Source organism: Dipteris shenzhenensis, chromosome 17, assembly GCF_047967505.1.
Source record: "Dipteris shenzhenensis isolate YYH24624 ecotype China chromosome 17, Dip_SZ_1.0, whole genome shotgun sequence".
Taxonomy (NCBI): domain Eukaryota; kingdom Viridiplantae; phylum Streptophyta; class Polypodiopsida; order Gleicheniales; family Dipteridaceae; genus Dipteris; species Dipteris shenzhenensis.
The window spans coordinates 4705231-4724235 of NC_141612.1; the positions used below are offsets into that span (position 1 = coordinate 4705231).

The 19005-nt window shown below is 48.0% G+C and overlaps 1 protein-coding gene across 1 annotated transcript in view; it reads right to left on the reverse strand.

Moving 5' to 3' along the window:
* Positions 1-13496, reverse strand: part of LOC147891563 (30-kDa cleavage and polyadenylation specificity factor 30-like) — a 59332-nt gene extending 45836 nt beyond the window's left edge. Inside the window, exons 1-2 of the mRNA XM_087387988.1 lie at positions 12258-13496; positions 11647-12159 (exon numbers count right to left, since the gene is read on the reverse strand). Coding sequence (XP_087244114.1) covers positions 11647-12159; positions 12258-12631 — 887 coding nt within the window. The 5' untranslated portion in view covers positions 12632-13496. The remainder of the gene's footprint in view (positions 1-11646; positions 12160-12257) is intronic.
* Between the last annotated feature and the right edge of the window lie 5509 nt (positions 13497-19005).

Below are 19005 nucleotides of genomic sequence, written 5' to 3' on the forward strand. Positions count from 1 at the left end.
TACGGTATTTATTTAATGCTTCTGAATGGAAATGCTTTACAACAAGGGTTCAACCCTGCACTGTTCCTCTCTGCAAATCCTCTACTTGTCTTCAAGGCATCTAATCCCAGTGCACCACTAGAATCTCACTAGCAAGGCATACTCAGGCATTCACTTCTGATCTAACACAACTTTCAGGCATCCAAACCACTGACAAACTGAGCTCAAGGCAGCCTCAAGGCTATCACATGCATCCACACTATCCTTAGGCCTTCCACAGGATCACCCTTGCCTTTGGGTGCTTCCTAGAACCTGTTGGAGTCTTGAAAGGATTGCACACAACATGCATGCACTGCAAAAAGCTGCAAAGCAAGAAAGAACAAGGAAAAACCGAACCTGAAACCAACTCCCGCTGTCTATGGCAGAGGGGCGAGCTCCTTCCTCACACCTATCCTCTGTCCACGCTCCCCGCAGGGTGCAGGTGTCTTCCAGCAATCAGGAGAAGAGAGAAATGAAGGTAGAGAGTGGAGGGTGAACAAGAAAGAGATGTAGAGGAAAGATGGTTCATAGATCTGCCCCGAAATGATTGCCTCGGGATCTGTCTTGAGTCCTCCTAAGAGAAGGTGCCAAAAGCAGCATGGAAAGTTCCTCCTGCAGCCTGCACTGGTCCAAAACAGCTCCAGAAGCCACCACACAGCCAAAAACATGTGCACAAAGGTCCAGCACAGCAAAAGACAACCCCGGGAACCTGTTGGAGGCAGCTGAACACGTCCGTACGGACATCCGTACAGTCCATACGAAAATTTTCAAAAAGTTCAGAAATGACTTCTGGCACTTCTTAGAAGTGCGTACTAGCATTGGAACAGTCAAAACAGAGTTAAAACGGTTCAATTTGCAAATGTGATCAAATGGCCTGCAATTTTTGCCAATTTCACTGCAAATCTAAAGGTATCGTGCAATCTGCCTGCAAAACTGAGCCAAAAATGGGGCAAATTTGTCTGCAAATCTGCAATCTACCTGCAAAATCGTAGCCCAAATGCAAAAGCCCCAAATGTCACCAAAAATTGCAGATTCACTGCAATGTCTGCTCCCAAAATCAAAGCCAAGCAATGCCTAAATGCACAGCTGAGCCTACAAATGAATTCTGCAAGTACAAAACAGTATGGAACCGTAGGTTCAAATCTCACGCAAAAGTGCGGGCTGTACGGACGGTTGTGCGGAACTGTACAGAGATTTCAGACGCGCTGTACGGACGGCCGTACGAAACTGTAAGGACAAGGGGGGAAATTTGTCGAATGATGCACCGTACGGAAATCCATACGACTGTACGAAAATCGTACGGACGGCAGGTCACGGGATCGCGTCAGAGCTGTGCAGGACGTCCATTAGCTGAGCTTGACAATGGAGCTGAAGTGCGGGAGCTGGAGCTAGAAGCTAGGAGTAGGGAGCAAGTCCGGGAAGGAAGTGCTCTGATACCACTGTAGGCTCACGGAAGCAAAAAGATGCACAAGAGTGGAGCAAGAAGTGGAAGCCGTCACATCAACTAGAATAATGAAAATGAAAGTACAAAGTACTATAAAAGAGAACCCTAGGACCTAGTGTCCTAGTGGTACCACTAGTACTAGGTGTCATAAGACACTAAAAGTACTAGGTGACCTAAGTGCAAATAACTAAAGCTACATGGTACATACCAGGGCCCAGAGGACATCAATACGATCGGGAGAAGATGGCCTATAGTACGCATAGTGGAAGACTGATAGTAATGCCCAGGAGCTCACACAGTGTGGTGTGGGGTGTGGAATCACAAACTTCTTAACTTATGTGCATAGATGTGCAAGCCAGTAAATACACAATGCTCAGAGACAAATATAGAAGCAACACTCTATATTTCCGTCCCTCCAGAAACTAGGACAGGATACAATACCAAAAGGTCCTTCTACTACAAGCCTGACACTTCTAGATCTCTGAGCCTGCGTGCTCCACCTAGAGCATATGTAGACTCTCTATCTAGATCCCTTCCACCTTGCTGTCCGGAGTGGTAGGGCCGACCCCTAGGTCTGTTTGGGCCGACCAGTCTGCCCCCTCCCAGTCTGTAAACCGACTTGGTTTGGGGGCTGTTCCACAGACCCGCCTGGCCACATGGCAGCCTGCCATAGGTGCAGGCCTCTGCCCTTCTGCTGGCCCTGTTCCAGCCTTGTTGCAGGCTCCATACAAGGCCCAAAGGCCCTGCCATGCAAGCGCCTTTGGCCACTGCAGGTCCCGCCCTCTGTCAGGCTTCCAACAGCCCTGTTCTCCACCAAAGAAGCCTCTGTACAGCCCCGTACAGTGGGGCCGTACCCTGCTGATGTCGGTGCGCCCTTCACAGGGCCATGTTGCAGGCCGTACGCCTGTCCTTTGCTTTGACAGCTGCCCATGTGACAGCCCCAACATCACCAGGTCTACCTCCCCCATGCTCTCCTCATATGGGTGCGTGACCATTCCAACAGAGTCTGCACATCTATTCTATGCACATAAGTTTAAGAAGTTTGTGATTCCACACCCCACACCACACTATGTGAGCTCCTGGGCAATTCTATCAGTCTTCCGCTATGCATACCCTCTATTGGGCCATTTCTAACACCTTCAATATCTTCAACTGCGATTTCCACCAATTGAATGTGGAAGAACTGAATGTATAGTTGTCCTGATAATCATTGGCAGTGCCTCAACATCTCTGAGCAGATACAGATGACATGCCGATCACAGAGTCCACTTGGTTGGGAGCTTTCAGGGGGATGGGTGTTCCTTTACAGGTTACTGCCTTGCGGGATGAACATGAGGAGACCCTTGTCTTTGATGTTCAGTCGGGAGGCAAACTTCTCAGATCTTCAGATGAGATTCTTTTGGAGGTTGCCTTCCAGCCTGCTAGGATTGCAGGTTACATGGAGCGAGGCACAGACTCACAGTGGTATCTTGATCCTGACCATGTTCTCCTGGCACTTGGGTCCTAGAGACTCTGGTTATATGGCGGTTCCCCCATCCGGTTCTTGCAGTGGGACCAAGGGGAGTGGGAATGGATTGATGAACGGCACCAAGAGAAGAGCATCCCATTCTTTCATTACACTGTCAAAAATGCCAGGACATTTCAGCTTAGCAGTAGAGGTTGGAGGCCCTGCAGAGCTCCTCATTGGGATCTTTTTTAGATTTCTGCTGAAAAACTTTTGGAGGCGGCTCTAGAAATCCTTCTAACTTTGATTTTGTTGATGATGACCACTTCTCTGATATGATCTACCTCTGCCTCTACCTCTGCTTCTGTCTGAAGCTATGAATGCCTGATCATTAGAATGACCTTTATGTGCTTGAATGGCCTGAGTCTTGAGTTCTTCACCAAGTATTTGGAGGGCCAGATGTACGGGGGCAATGAAGGGTTCATAGGTTCACCCTTCCCAGTGTATGGCCAGTATATGGACTGATACTATACACACACTGATGGCCATCTGGGCAAGCATGCAGGGATCCTCTAGAGCAGCAACAGCCAGGAGAGATACTTTTTCCAGAGTTTGGAGAGGATCTCTATTCTTCTCTGAGTCTTCTTCAGGGTTGAGGTGGCATTTTCAACCTCCACCTTGGATTTTTGTTAGCTCCTTTTGAGCTGTTTTTTCTCTCATGCATGACATGATGTACTCCCGCATTTGAGCTTGCTCTTGCAGGTTTCAATCATACTTAATGAAGTAATCTTTTTGAAAAAATAAAAAATAAAGAAATACAAGAAACATGATATTTCTTACTATTGTCGACGTTCAGTAACTTTCTAAATCATGATTCCTTGCAAAGCAGCCATCGATGCCCACAAAACACCGTTTTTCATGTACTGGTATTTGTGAGAAAGAAAGAAAGCAAGAGTAAGAGTGAGCAAAATAGGGAGAGTGAGCTGAACATAGTTCACTCCCCAAAGTGTATTGAACTGAAGTGAAGTACAATGACAGAGATGAGGGTTTTGTCTAAGTGACAAAACCCTATCTAATCACTAACCGTAGTTAGAGATTAGACTGTGGTTAGGGGAAAAAATCTCTAAGAGGGAAAAGTGCCCCTAACCCACTTATTACATTGCATTGGCCACTGCCTAGAATATAATAATAATATTAACACCCCCCTGCAATGCCAATGTGGTGTACAAGGTAGTGATCAATCACCAAAAGGAGATAAGTTTAGGACGCTGCGAAATGCCTCAAACTTCTCACGTGGAAGTGCTTTGGTAAAGATGTCTGCAACATTGATAACACATAAATCATACTGATCTCCCTTGCATGCAACTTCTCTCTGACATAATGATAATGAACCTCAATGTGCTTCGTGCAAGCATGAAACACAAGATTCTTTGCCATTGCTATAGCACTTTGACTATCAGTGAGAATTGGAGAAGGGTTAGGGGCTAGGGTTTTGTCACTTAGACAAAACCCTCATCTCTGTCACCACTTAGGAGCTGCCCACACCGCGCCCGTTGACGTCGCCCTTTCATTGGCGCTGTGCCACTGGAGACCTTAGCAATTGCTAAGGTTCAGCTACTTGGGGTTTAGGTTGGGCTAGGTTAGTTACTTGGTTGGGTTAGTTTAGGTTTGGTTAGGTCTAGCTAGTTAGTGGGTTGAGTTACTTTGTTTAGGTTTAGTTAGTTTGCTCTGGTTAGGTTGGGTCAAACTAACTAGGATTGGGTACCTCATGGGTTGGTTAGGTTAGACTAACCAACAGTCCTAACTGCCTTAGGAGTCTTAGGTTATTGCTGTACTAACTGTCCTAGGTGACTTAGGGACCCCCCCCCCTTCCCAAAAAAAAAAAAAAAAAGAGGAGGGTAAACAGTTCACTTTCAGCCTCTTTTTAGGGGCCTTTCAGAGCCTGTTTGGAGCCATTTTGGCTCCGTTTTGAAGCTTCTTCGATGACCTTTCTTCTGAGCCTCTCCATCGACATTTTCGTGTTTTCCACACACTATCTCAAGGGCTCATTACAGCAGGGTTTTTGTTATCCATTTCTCCTTCTCTACATTCGAGCTCTCTCTCCAGGGCCAGTCACCATGGCACCGAAGCGTGTTCCTCGTGATATATCGCATGACTCTGATGAGGCTGCTCAGTATGAGCAAGTGCCTACCACAGTGGTTGCATCCACTGGTGGTGTAGAGGTTCCTTCCACTCAGCCTCTCTTTCCTGCATCCTGGGAAGTGCAAGCAGTGCAGACGCAGTTTCTGGATGCCCTTTCCTCTATGCGTCAGGGTGCTTTCCACCACATAGGACAGGAGTTCAGCCAGCAGCTTACCACAACCATGGCTATGCTAGATACGGCTCTTGTCCAAATGGGACAGCAAATTGGTCAACAGATCATATCTGCCATTGCTATGCAGGATAAGGGTAAGCAGCCCGCACCCCAGCAAGGGGACCATTCATACAGTCAGGATGTTTTGTCTGCTCCACGCAGGGGTTTTATGGCATTAGTCTTCTGGACCATTGCATGTACCCCAGCTTGGGGATTATCTAGACATAGATGATGCATTTTCTGTTCCACAGAGCAAATCAGCATGGATTTCAATGCCTTAACACTCAGCTTTGTCCACAGGTATTGCAGCTCCTAAATTGCAGGTCATTTCAGCAAGGCAGTTGGCCAGAGAGCTCAAGAGGGGCAGCACCATATATGCATTAAATGTGTCAGTAACTAAAGAGGGTGGTGGCACTCCCCGTGTTGATGATTGTGATATGCAGAGATTGCTCTCAGAGTTTGCACATGTGTTTGCTGATTTGCCATCACAGTTGCCTCCGAGAAGAGATGTAGATCATGCCATGGTCCCGGAACCTGGCAGTAAGCCAATCAATAAGGCCCCATATCGACTCTCTAAGGTAGAATGGGAAGAAGTGGCAACTCAAGTGAGGGACTTACTTCAGAAGAGTTTCATCACTCATAGCACTTCTCCTTTTGCAATTAGAATGAAAGCTAGGGATGAGCATAAGATAGCCTTTCGCACAGAGAGGGGACTGTATGAGTTCAAGGTGATGCCTTTTGGATTGACCAATGCACCAGCTACCTTCCAGGTTTCCAATCCCCAAGATAGACGACCTATTGGATGAACTCAAGGGTGCTCAGTTTTTCACTAAGATTGATTTGAGGTCCGACTATCATCAAATTAGAATGAAGGCTGGGGATGAGCACAAGACAGCCTTTCGCACAGAGGGGGGACTGTATGAGTTCAAGGTGATGCCTTTTGGATTGACCAATGCACCAGCTACCTTCCAGGCACTCATGAACAAGATTTTATAGCCTCTCCTTTTCAAATATGTGCTGGTATTTTTGTATGACATCCTCATTTACAGCAAGGATCAGCAAGAGCACATCAGACATGTCGAGCAAGTGCTGGAAATTTTGAGGTTGAATCAGCTTTATGCTAAAGCCAGCAAATGCACTTTTATGGCACAAGAGGTTGAGTATCTTGGTCACATTGTGAGCAAGGATGGCATTCGAGTGGATCCTACAAAGGTGAAATGCATTGAGGATTGGCCGCAGCCACGCAACCCTACTCAGTTGAGGGGATTTCTAGGTCTTGCTTCCTTCTATAGGCGCTTTATTCGCAAGGTTACAGAGACCATCAAGCCAAGGCCATGCTGAATTTAAGCTGCATAATGGGCTGTTGTGGTGCAAGGACAGAATTTATTTGGTGCCAGATTCGAAGTACTGACTGCTGGTCTTACAGGAAATGCACTCATCTCCTATGGCAGGACATGCGGGTATTACTAAGACATATGAAAAGGTCAAACAGAGCTTTATCTAGGATGGCTTGTGGCGGGATGTAGTTAAATTTGTCAGTGAATGTTTGCCCTGCCAGCAAAATAGAGTGGACAGCCAGTTACCCCAGGTCTCTTGCAGCCATTACCTATTCCAGAAGGCAAATGGACTCACATTGCTATGGATTTCATCATAGGGTTGCCTTCCACAGAGCGGGGATGGGATAGCTTTGTGGTGGTTGACAGAATGACAAAGCAGGCCTATTTCATACCCGCTAAGACACGTTATTCAGCATCACAGGTTGCTTGGCAGTTCATTGGGCATGTTTTTAAGCATCATGGTTTCCCTCGGAAGATTGTCAGTGACAGAGATGCAAAATTTATGGGTCACTTTTGGCAGGAATTATTTACAGCAGTGGGTACTTCCTTACACCTAGCACCACTTACCACCTTGAGACGGATGGACAGTCAGAAAGGGTGAATTTGAGGCATTTCTGTCATGACACACAGAAGTCTTGGCACTTGCTGAATTTTGTTACAAGAGTACCAAGCACATCTCTACTGGCATGAGCCCGTTCGAGGCTATGTATGGATGCACAGTGGGTATGCCATCTTTAGTTGCAGACATGGCTGTGAAAAATCAGCAAGCAAGAAATGACTTGGAGAGTATGGATGCCCTTCTGCAATTGGCTAAAAAGAATATGCAGGATGCCCAAGCCAAGCAAAAGAAGTATGCGGACGAACTCGGGAGGTATCTGTCTTTTGAAGAAAGGGATTATGTGCACTTATGCCTCCATAAGAACCGTTATGCCTTGCTGAAGGGTAACACCAACACGAAGCTTGCTCATAGGTATTACGGTCCCTACAGGATCATCCGCAAAGTTGGTGAGGTGGCGTATGAGTTGGAGCTACCCAGGAGCTCCAGGATTCATAATGTTTTCCATGTATCCTTGCTAAAGCCACATGTCGGACAACATGTCCAAGTCCTTCCTGAGCTACCACCTATGGATGAGGAGGGCCACATACTCTATGTTCCGGAGCGCATCATGGGTTTCACGGATCACATACTTTGAAACAAAGTCTACACCGAGTATCTTATCAAGTGGCAGGGACTCCTTGAGGATGAGAACTCATGGCAGCCAAAGAGCATTGTCCAGGACAACCCCTATCTCCTACCGGGCTAGTTATTATTTGCTGTTTGCTGCACCTATTTAACAGCCCGCATATGAAATTTTGAGGGCAAATTTCTATGGGAAGGATGGCTGTAATGAAGGGGAAAAAGAGGTCAAGTTAGAGGCCCTTTAGATGGAAAATGTGGAGGGACTATATAAGTCTCCATCCACCCCCTACTATGTCCTTTTTGATGTGACATCTAATCTTATATGCTCTCCCTTCCTCCTTCCCACCTTCGCTCACTCACTCTCTCTCTCTCTTCCCTACTCCCTCTCTTTCCTACCTCATTCTCTCTCTCCTACCCTTTCTCCTCCCTTCTTCCCCTCTCTCTCTCTCCTTCTACTAGTCTATCCCCCTTTTCTACACCCTTGATAGAGGCGCACAGGAAGCAGAAAAGGCCTGGCAGATGGCGCAGCATGTCAGGCCAAAAGGCACCTGCAAAGGGCAGGCTATGGACCTGCAAAAGAGCCGTGATAGAGGCGCATTAATGGCGGGAGATCCAGCAGGAGTGTCGGCCATCTTGGAGGGGCTGGTAGGGCTGGTTAGAGCCAGCCAACAAAGCCTTATATAGGCAGACAGAAGGGGCAGGGACCCTGCCTTGAAAAGAGGGCTAAAGCCCTTGAGGTGTGGGCCACAGGCCCTGGAAAAGAGAGCCCCAAAAGGGGCATTTCGTGGCAGACCAAGTCGGCCAGGGAGGGGCTCACTGAGTCGGCTATTTGCCCCTCATTCTCTGGAGCAGCAAGCAAGAGCAGCAGGAGCAGCAAGAGACCAGCACTTGGAGCCTATCCTGGAGGACCAAGAAGGCTGAGGAAGCTGCAAACCTAGCTCAAGGTGCTGCCTACCTTGGTGACATCTCCGTGTGAAACTGAGGTCAGATATGCCAACCTAGAAACCACAATGATGATGTCTGACATTGAGATGTGGATCGACAAGGAGTCAGATGCCTTTGTGAAGGTAAAGGACAGCATGGAATGCTTGGTATCTTCTAGGTGCGTGGGTGTTGATACTGCCACAAGGGTGGATTCCATGGAGTGCCCTGGGGTTTCATGTTCTGATGGATGTTGTACTTCAGAAGGGGACAGTACAAGATTACACAAGCTATTGGTATGTGCCTCAATGAGGTGCATGGATTGATTTCAAAGCAAGCACACCGGCAGTATGACGATATGGTATGTACTTGATGTTCTCATTTGAGCCTTTATAGCATGCTGTGGAGAGACTCTACTCTTCATTTGTCTCAGGTAATACGAGATTGGAAGGAATTGGCCTTCTTCGAAGGCAGAAGGGAAACTATGGGTGCTTCTTCAATTCTCGGACACAAATTGCTGGAAGGTGATGGACGAGGTGTACTGAAGCCAGAAGAGTACCTATTTGAGAGTTCAGTGAGAGTTCGTGGTCCAAGTTATCTGGAGATATTCATTTGTTGCGGACCTTGCCAAAGGAAGGACGGGTTGAGACAGACCCTCAGAGCATGGTGCCTGGAAGACTCCAGGTTGTTCACTCATTATAAGGGGGACAACTGGAAGATCGTAGCGGCTAGATTGCTCAAGTTCGAAGGCGAGAACGTGACTGAAGGTGGTGGTGCCCGAAGGTGCTACCATAGATGGACCTGTGTACCAGGATGGTGTGCGGAAGCGGAACCAAACTTGGTGGAGCAAGAGCCACTGGATGAAAAGCCAGGAAAAGATTTCGACATCGAAATGTTCCAGAGGGCTACGACCGGGGAGTTAATAGAGCATCGTCATCAACATGTTGGCATTGGGCCAAGATGCGTCGGTGAGAGGGGGTGTTGGAAAGGTCACCTCCCCATCTGTAAGCCCCCATATGAGGAGAGCATGGGGGAGGGAGACCTAGGGCATGTGCCCAAAAGAAAAGAAGAGAGGGGGCTGCCACATGGGCAGCACCTCACAGGGAAAAGGGTTGAAAGGGCTGACACATGTGACAGCAAAAAGAAGCCTGGCAAAGGTGCATCATGGCGTGGGTATGTGGGCTGGAACGGGCCCCTGATAGAGGTGCACAGGAGGCAGAAAAGACCTGGCAGATGGCGCAGAATGGCAGGCCAAAAGGCGCCTGTAAAGAGCAGGCTATGGGCCTGCAAAAGAACCGTGGCAGAGGTGCATTAATGGCGGGAGATCCAGCACGAGTGTCGGCCATCTTGGAGGGGCTGGTTGGGCTGGTTGGAGCCAGCCAACCAAGCCTTACATAGGCATACATAAGGGGCTGGGACCCTGCCTTGAAAGGACGGCTAAAGCCCTTGGAGTGTGGGCCAAAGGACCTGGAAAAGAGAGCCCCAAAAGGGGCATTTGTGGCAGACCAAGTCGGCCAGGGAGGGGCTCACTGAGTCGGCTATTTGCCCCTCCCCTGGTCGGTTCTAGCCAGCAGCCCCTGGGGGCCTATAAAAGGAGGGCCTCCACACCCTCACTACTCATTCTCTGGAGCAGCAAGCAAGAGCAGCAGGAGCAGCAAGAGACCAGCACTTGGAGCCTATCCTGGAGGACCAAGAAGGCTGAGGAAGCTGCAGACCTAGCTCAAGGTGCTGCCTACCTAGGCTGATCTACAGGCAGTAAGGTAGAGAGAACCATTCTAGACGGAAAGTACAAACGCTCCAGGTGAAGCATGCGGGCTCGAGTCTAGAGATAGCTGGCAGATAGGAGGAGGACCTTGTGGTAAGATCAGAGGACCACACCATTGGTGGGACTCTGGATCTATCTCTTTTGTATTGTATCCATAGCTTTGGACGGAAATATATTATTTTGGTGTCTTCTATATGGCTGGTTCATTGTCTATTGATGAGTCTGCACATCTATCCTATGCACATAAGTTAAAGAAGTTTGTGATTCCACCACCCACACCACAATGTGTGAGCTCCTGGGCAATTCTATCAGTCTTCCGCTGTGTGTACCCTCTGTTGGTCGATTTCTAATATGAGGCCATGAGGCCCTTAGCCTGAATTTCTCCATTAGTTAAATAGCCCCATAGGCACTATATTTCAACAGTTACGTGACTTAAGGCTGAAGACATACACCGGTCCATCATTGGAGACTGTCTAAGATATGGAGGAGCCACATGCATCCACTCTACCAGGGTGCATGCACCTGCTTGCTACGCTTGCTACATGTAAAACATCTGTGGCATAGATAGACAAGAGCACACTCCCATTTGTGAGCCTTGTTCATAGGGATCGTGGATAGCCGTGCCATGGACTAAAGGCAGACCCTTAGGGGCAGCACAGAGAGTGCTGCCGAGTAGGCATCTACATAGGGGGGCTGCCACACGGGCAGTCCACACAGCAAGGGCTGTCATGTAGGCAGCAAACGTTGCCACAACTCCACCATTTAGAAAAGGGGAAGCAGACAGTAGCACACACAGCAAGTAGAGTAAGGGCATGGCACAGTCCAAGATATACAAGGGTTCAGCCCACAAAGGCCCGAAACAGCCTACCAAGTCCTCGCCTTGATGGAGAATTGACAAAAGTTCAGCCATTCCTTAATGCTCCTCAGATTGTATGTCAATTCACCATGATGATCTCAGCAGGAACATTAATAGGATCACATTTTTTCGTATCAAGAGACTCAGATAGAACTTGTACAATCAAACATGAAGACTGCAATTCTTTGTAAAACAAACATTTGATTGGCTGCAAAAAGGTTGTGCTTTCTTATAACATTTCCTCTAAGCTTGTTAAAAAGAAGCAAAAGCTTGCACACTGCGTACTCAAGTATGCAAAAGAATACTGTCCGCACATCGAGATACTCACCTTGAATAGCCCTGAGGAAGTGGAAACGAATCAGAAATAAAACTAGGGGCCTGACTTGCAAGGCCGTTTGCCACCGTTTGCTGCCCTGGAGATTGTGCTTGATTTTGGCCGGATATTTGCTGCTCTTGTGGTCTCTGAGAGAATTGTTGAGAAGGTGAAAGTAGCGGCGGGGGAGGTGGAGGTGGCGATGGTGGTGCCTGTAATTGCTGCAGCTGCTGCTGGTGCGCTTCTTGTGGCTGTGGTTGGGTCAGCTTTACATTCTCAAAATCTTGTCCAGCCATAGCTGTTCCCTCGTTCTGGGATGAAGGAGCTGTTGGCCAGGATTGAGCTTCTTCTTGAAAAATATTTGAGCCATGCCTTTGTACTGAATATCTGCCGTTTTGTCCACCGTTTACGACTGTGACACGCAATTGAATTTTGTGTAGACTTTCTTCGACAGGCGGAAACGGACCAGGCATTTTTACATGACGATACCGGCAATCAGCCCCATTGGGACAAAAGCCGAGCTTGTACCTGCCAATAGAGCCAATACGTATCAGCTCAGCAAAGAGCAACAGAGATGATTGAAACTCGGAATTGGCAAGAGCAAAACGGAGACGATAACAACGCACATGTTGCACTCCTTGATATCCTCATTTGTATGCTTGTAGACGCAATCAGGTTCCCGGCACTCCCCAAACCTAGCGTAGAATCGGCACACGGGCATGCGACCTTTGTCTAACTGATGTAAAAACCCACAAACCTCTCCTTTCATACAGAGCCCTCTCAACCAATGCCGACACACAGTTTGTCGGAAATTCCGCCTGCCTCCCTGCCCGCTTCTCAGGACACCTACGGAAGGGGCACCACCATTTCTGGAAGCGCCCAGCGATGCTGCAGCTACCGTGGAGGTGACCAGGCCTCCAGAAGGAGTGATGCTTGCGACAACCGCGGCATCAACACCCCCTTCAAAATCAAAGCTTAAAACTCCGTCTGCATCCTCCATGAATCAGTAGGACGGTTCAGTGGCCGAATTGAGCTCCAGGTGAACCGCCCATGTGTCTACAAAGCTGATGCAGATCTCCTACGAAGTATCATGACCGGATTAGCCAACAACAATGGCATCCCGTCCGGAAGTGTTCTCGCCAAAATTCGGAGAGAGCAAGGGTGTCGAGGGAATTGAAGGGAACTTGGAACTTGGAAAACAAAAGAGTTCGGGTCGTATCTGTCTCTACTAAGGGACTTGGCACCTAGTACACCCTCAAAAATGGCTTTGATGGTACCAGGGCTCTCAAAAGTGACCTGAGTGACCTATGGGTTGAAGAGTGCCCAACTACCACTTAGCATAGACGTGTAATACAACAATCTAGCTCAAAGGTTCGCCAGGAATTGCCCTCTCAAAGCTGCTAACACCTCCGTGGTAGAAGGTGACAAAAGGAAGCCCATGGAATCTATCGAAGTGGGCGGTAATCAGGGACACCCAGCGAGTGAAAAAGATTGCTCGAAGGGGGGAGCCCGAAAATCAAGCTTCGCACGAGCGGATGAGACTAATCCATCTCCGGACCTGCAATCCCCTAGCCCATCAGCTCAAGAATCATGGAAAACGGTGGGCAAGAAGGGCAAGTCGAGGACAGAAAGTCATAATGAAGCTCGAAGCTGTCCTCAGGTGCCCTCATCGACGTCAGTGGTGGCGATCGAACCTCAGAGTATGGTGGTGGTGTTGTCTCAAGACCAGTCGCAAGGGCCGCCGATCGATAGAGATGGTGCCCCCACAGAGGAGGAAATGCCAGAAGCCTACTATCGAAAAATGCTGGAGCATGAGGGTAAACAGGCCTCACTCACTCGAGCGCACGATGCCCCCAACACAGCCTCAGCTGAGAAGTCTTTCCAAAAGAATCAAAGATGCGGCAAGGGGGACAGGGAAAGGGAAAGAGAACAGGTTTAATTTTCTTAAAGATGCGTATCGCGCAATAGGTCGAGGCTTGGGGATGGGGAGATTAAAATTTTATCCTGGAATGTTAGCAAAGTCAAGCAGAGGGCTTGCCTTCCTGCAATTCGCAGAGCCAATCCGGGTATAGTGCTACTGCAAGAAATTAAGTGTGGATGTGAGGACTCCTTCTGGATCTCTTGCGATCAATTCGGGTATAGCGCCCTTGTGAACTCGCCGGTAAGGGGGAAGGGGGGAGTGGCTGTGTTGCTACAGAAACACATGAAATCCAAGGAGGTGTGTAGATCCCTTAAGGGTTGGTTCCTGGGTGTCGAGGTCTCGACAAATGGGTTCTCATTCAATGTAGTTAGTCTATATGCCCCCAATTCAAGGCTGGGAAGAACGGAATGCTGGTCCTCATTAGGTGATGCGCTAGAGGGTGAACATTAGATCCTCGGGGGCGATTGGAACTTCATAGAGAGCGGAGAAGACAGATCGCATGAAGGCACAGTGATCTCCGGCAACGAGTGGGACGCATGGGAGGATCTGTGCTGTTAAGCCGGCTTGATGGATGCCCAATACATTCTTCTAGAGGGGCGGTAGGAGTTCACATGGAACAATTGCAGACAAGGCGACAACTTCAGGGCTGGAAGACTAGACCAATTCTACGCCTCGAAGGAGGGGTGGTGGCTGAGAAGTCCCATGCAGGGCGGCTGTATCTACACCACGGCCATTTCAGATCACACCCCAATCTATTGGAGGTTCTCGGTCCCATGCAAGATTGGCAGGTCGCACAACATTCCGTTCACCTTTAATGCCAAGCTTCTATCATCAAAGGTCTTCTGCAAGAAGGTCAGGAGGGTGTGGCTGGAGGCGACGGAGGGGGCCACGGACCCAACACATAGATGGGACTCTGCGATTCGCAGAGTTATGGCTCTGACATAAGATGAAGACACAGCCGCCAAAGCCACCGTGAAAGGTAGGTTCGCCAGCCTCAGGGTAGCCAGAGCTGCACTTCACACAATGAATGGTGAAGCCCCCAAGGATTGCATCCTCAGCACCCTATTGGTCAAAGCAGATGTGGCACTCCGCGATCAGGAGGTACTGGAAGCAAAAACAGCCCGCCTAAAGAGTAGGCAACTATGGCTGGCAGTGGGCGATTGTCCATCCAAGACTTTCTTCCAATCAATCAAGAGAAATAGGATACAGGAGAAGATTGATAAGGTGCAAGACTTAGAGGGCCGGCTGGTTACAGAGTTCTGGAAAATTACAGGCGTCTTTAAGAAAGAGCAAGTGCTGTAGTGGGAGAAGAAGCCACCCAAGACAAAGCGTGGCGGCAAAGCATTAAAGAAGCCCTAAAGGAAGTGGGCACTCGAGTGTTAGACTTCTTAAGAGGACGGCTGGCCAGACCTTTTAGCAAGGATGAGCTGGAGGAAGCACTTAACGCTATGGCAAATGAGAAGGCCCTCGGGCCAGATGGATTGAATGCATAATTCTTCAGAGCCTTCTGGGACGGGATAGGTCCGGACCTCACCAGCATGGCAAACGAGGTAGTAGCTAAAGGCTCGCTCTCTGTGGATGTGAACTCCGGCCTCATGAAGCTTTTCCCAAAGCGACAAGTGAGACTGAAAGTAGATGACTAGAGGCCCATCACCATGCTAAACACCTCATATAAAATTTTGGCCAGGGCGTTGGCCATCAGAATCAGGGACATCTACTTAGCCATCATTGACAAAGAACAAATAGGGTTCGTGAAAGGCAGAGACATCTACGAAAAGATTATGAATGTTGGAGCGGCACTGGATTACGCAACCACCTCGTCCCAGAAGGTGATCATGTTTGGCATCGACCTGGAGAAAGCATACGATAGAATCATGTGGGATTTCATCCTAGCCACGCTAGACTATCTTGGCTTCAGCCATAACTTTTCTAAAATGGTGCAGACCCTATTAGGTAATGCAGGCATGATTCTCTGTGTCAACGGCAGTGTTGTTGGCAAATTCGAGCTAAAGAGGTCCGTCTAGTAAGGGTGCCCATTAGCCCCGCTTCTCTTTGCAATCTACACAATTTTGCTTATTTCAATGATCAAAGAGGCGACTTCTTAGGGCTCCATCTAGCCTACAGCTTTGACAAACACGAGATAGCCCTCCAAACGATCTACTCCATGCACACGAAGCTCTTCTCCAGCCGTGGATCTTCAAGCCACTCAGCAACCTAATAGCCGACTTGGCTAATTCCAAAGCAAGCTTCTAAGTTGCCTACTGCTCCAACAAACTCAAAAATGACTATAGCTCGAACTGTGCATCCTACATTCTCTTGGAGCCCCGTCTCTTGCCGAATCTCTTGCCGAAGGACCTTCATTGAGTCCAAACCCTTTGGGTATTTTATCATCAACCTGCCTCTACTCAATGACCAGTAGGAGCATCGGGCCTTTAGCTTCCATGCCCATGCACACTCGCTTAGCCGCCACCATCAACGATGCTACATAGAGCCTCCAAGCGAATAGCTCACACTGGCTCCTCCAAGCTTCTCTACTGCCTAGCATTAGCTCCTCCGAGTCCATATAGCCATGCTCCAATGCCCTTCAGTGTGGCCGAAGCAACGGCCAACTACCAATGACTGCAAATTGGACCTTACAGCTCAGCCACAGCACAGCCACAACCCGATTGGAATTGAATCACGCGGGCTTCCAAGCAACGATCCTTCAAGGTGCATCTAGCGGCCTCAAACGAGCAGCGCCCACAACACGCCTCACCAACTGCTATCACCAGCCACCAACAGAGCTCCCTTGCAGCTCTAAAGCGACCAACTCCTACTTCTCCAAATGGGTCTTCAAGCCTCCAAACGGGCAGGACCCGCACTAGCAAACCCGCCTCCACACGCACACGATAGCTACTGTGCTCCCTAGCCAGCCATACATGAAAGGATTTCAACGTGAAAAGTGAGGTCACAGAGATCTTCACAGCTCGTCATCACCGTCCCAGATATCTTCACGGAGGTCACTGCAACTCGCCGTCGCTACCCCGATGTCTCTGCTGCAAACTCTTTCAAAAGGTTGACTTGACACATGGTAGATAGGGTTGGTTAGATAAATCAGGCTAGGTTTGGTTAGTGGTCAATGGATTGACACGTGGTAGATAAGCCAATTAACATGACCTTGGGTTAAGTTACCTCACCCTCATTTGCCACATCATCCATGACACGTGTCAAGATTAAAAATTAACCATGGTTAGGTTTGTTTAAACTTTGGAAACTTAACTCATTTGGTTAAAAGATAGCCATGTGGCATAGGGCACCTAAGCATGTAGCCTCTTGATAAGCACAATTTGGAGTGCTGCATATGAACAGACTGTGCCACATCATCGATTGCCCCTCTTCTGATCAAAACTTCGACAAGTCATAGCTCGCAATCCAGGAGAAATTTGCGCATGCTCCAAAAAGAAAAAGTGATCGTCTTTTCAAGCTCTACGTACCTGTCAAGTCAAAATCATTGTTAGTAATTAGACACTACCATTGAAGCAAAATGAAGCTCATGGTGGTAAGACCTTTGCAACAAATGCTAAAGTAATGCATGAACGTAAAAAGCATGCCAAAAGCACAAGTGCATGAGATGACCATAGCACAGAACATGGCATCCACACATAAAGCATTAAGGCACATGGAAGAACAAAGCATCATGCATCAAGCGACATCAAGCAAAGAAGACAACGACATTGACAACATATATTGAGAAGCAAAAACCTTGCCACCTTTAGCCCATATGTTTGTAAATCAAGCCTGACCACGTGAGAGTAGCTATGAAAGCACCCAGGGGAGGTATTGACATGTAAAAGCCACACTTGGCCACCTTAAGTAGTAATGTATACACTAAGGGGAGGTGATGGAATGTAAACTCACATCTGACCACCTTGCAGTAGCCAATGGATCATGGCACCAAGGGGAGGTGTTGAGATATGGTGCCATGTGCACATAGATTAAGGGCTAAGGCATGGTATAGGAATGTATTAAAGTAGCCACCCTAGGATGTGTACTACATGATGTGAGGATGTGAATCAAGGATATTCACAAGGAGAGATGTGGATCAGAGGATCCCACAAGTGTTGACTATTCAAAGGGCACTCTCTATATAAGAGGCCTATCATGTATTGTTGAAAAAGAAGAAATGCACATCCACTCAAGATTCTGTTTATGAGTACAAGCTAATCTATCTTGGAACCTAATTGACTTGAGGTACATGTCATGAGCACTCTCTTCATCATGTTTGCACTTAGGTTGCATCCTCCTTAGATTAGTGTTTCATTAGGATGTTGTCTCATGACTAGGAGAACTCGATCCCCCAATTTTACAGGGTTTCAAGGCCTTTTTATCACCTACAGATATATCAGTGTCGTTGTTTGTAGTATAAGTGTAGCTTAGGACCTCGAGTTGAATTCTGGTGAGAGACATAGGTTTAAGAGTGGTAAGCAAACATAGTGCAAGCATGTGTGAAAGGAACGTGCATCATCATGATTAGGGTAATGAAGGCTTTCATCTTCATTGGGGGTTGAAGGGTTTAGGAGGACTTTAAGGATTAGAGGGCGGTTCAGGGTTCAAAAGGAGGTTCCAAGGTTTAAAAGGAGGTTCTAGGGTTTAGAAGAGGTTCAGGGTACAGAAGGAGGATCCAAGGTTCATGGTAGAGTACATGGCGGAGAACTCGTCTCCCTCATAGATCATGGAGGTCAAGGGTTGAGGGACTAAGGGTTTAGGGGGAGCATAGGAGTGGGAGAGGAAGAAGGTGTAAGAGTAGAGAAGGGAGGAGAAGGGAGGAGGAGGAGGAGGGAGGAGTTGGGAGGAGGAGAGGGAGAGGAGGGGTTGCAAGGTTGGAGGAGAGGGGAGGAGGAGTTGCAAGGTTAGGACATGCTTTTGGATGTGGAGTGCAAGGAAGCATGGATACTTGGAGACAATTGCTTAGAATATCAAAGTAGAACTCAACACAATGCCCCAAAGTGTGTGGGCTTCATTCCATTATGGGGTATTTCTACAAGTTGGAGAGCTTCTCTTTTTGCATGTAGGAATCGTAAGACATTCTCTCTCTACATATAGAACTTGCATCTAGAAGTTGCATGTAGGAGCTGCATATAGAACTCGCATGTAGAACATGCATGTAGGAATCTCATGTAAGAGTTGCATGTAGGAGTTGCATGTAGGAGTTGCGCATTTAGAACATGCATGTAGGAGTTGCATGTAGAAACTGCATGTAGGAATCGTATATGTAGAGCATGCATGTAGGAGTTGCATGTAGAACATGCATGTAGGAGTTGCATGTAGAACTTGCATGTAGAACATGCATGTAGGAGTTGCATGTAGGACTTGCACGTTGAAGATGCATGTTGAGGATACCTAAGATTATTCCTAGCCTTATGCAAGTATAAGCAAGTACAAGCAGAGCTTTGCCGCCGCTACTCTACACACAC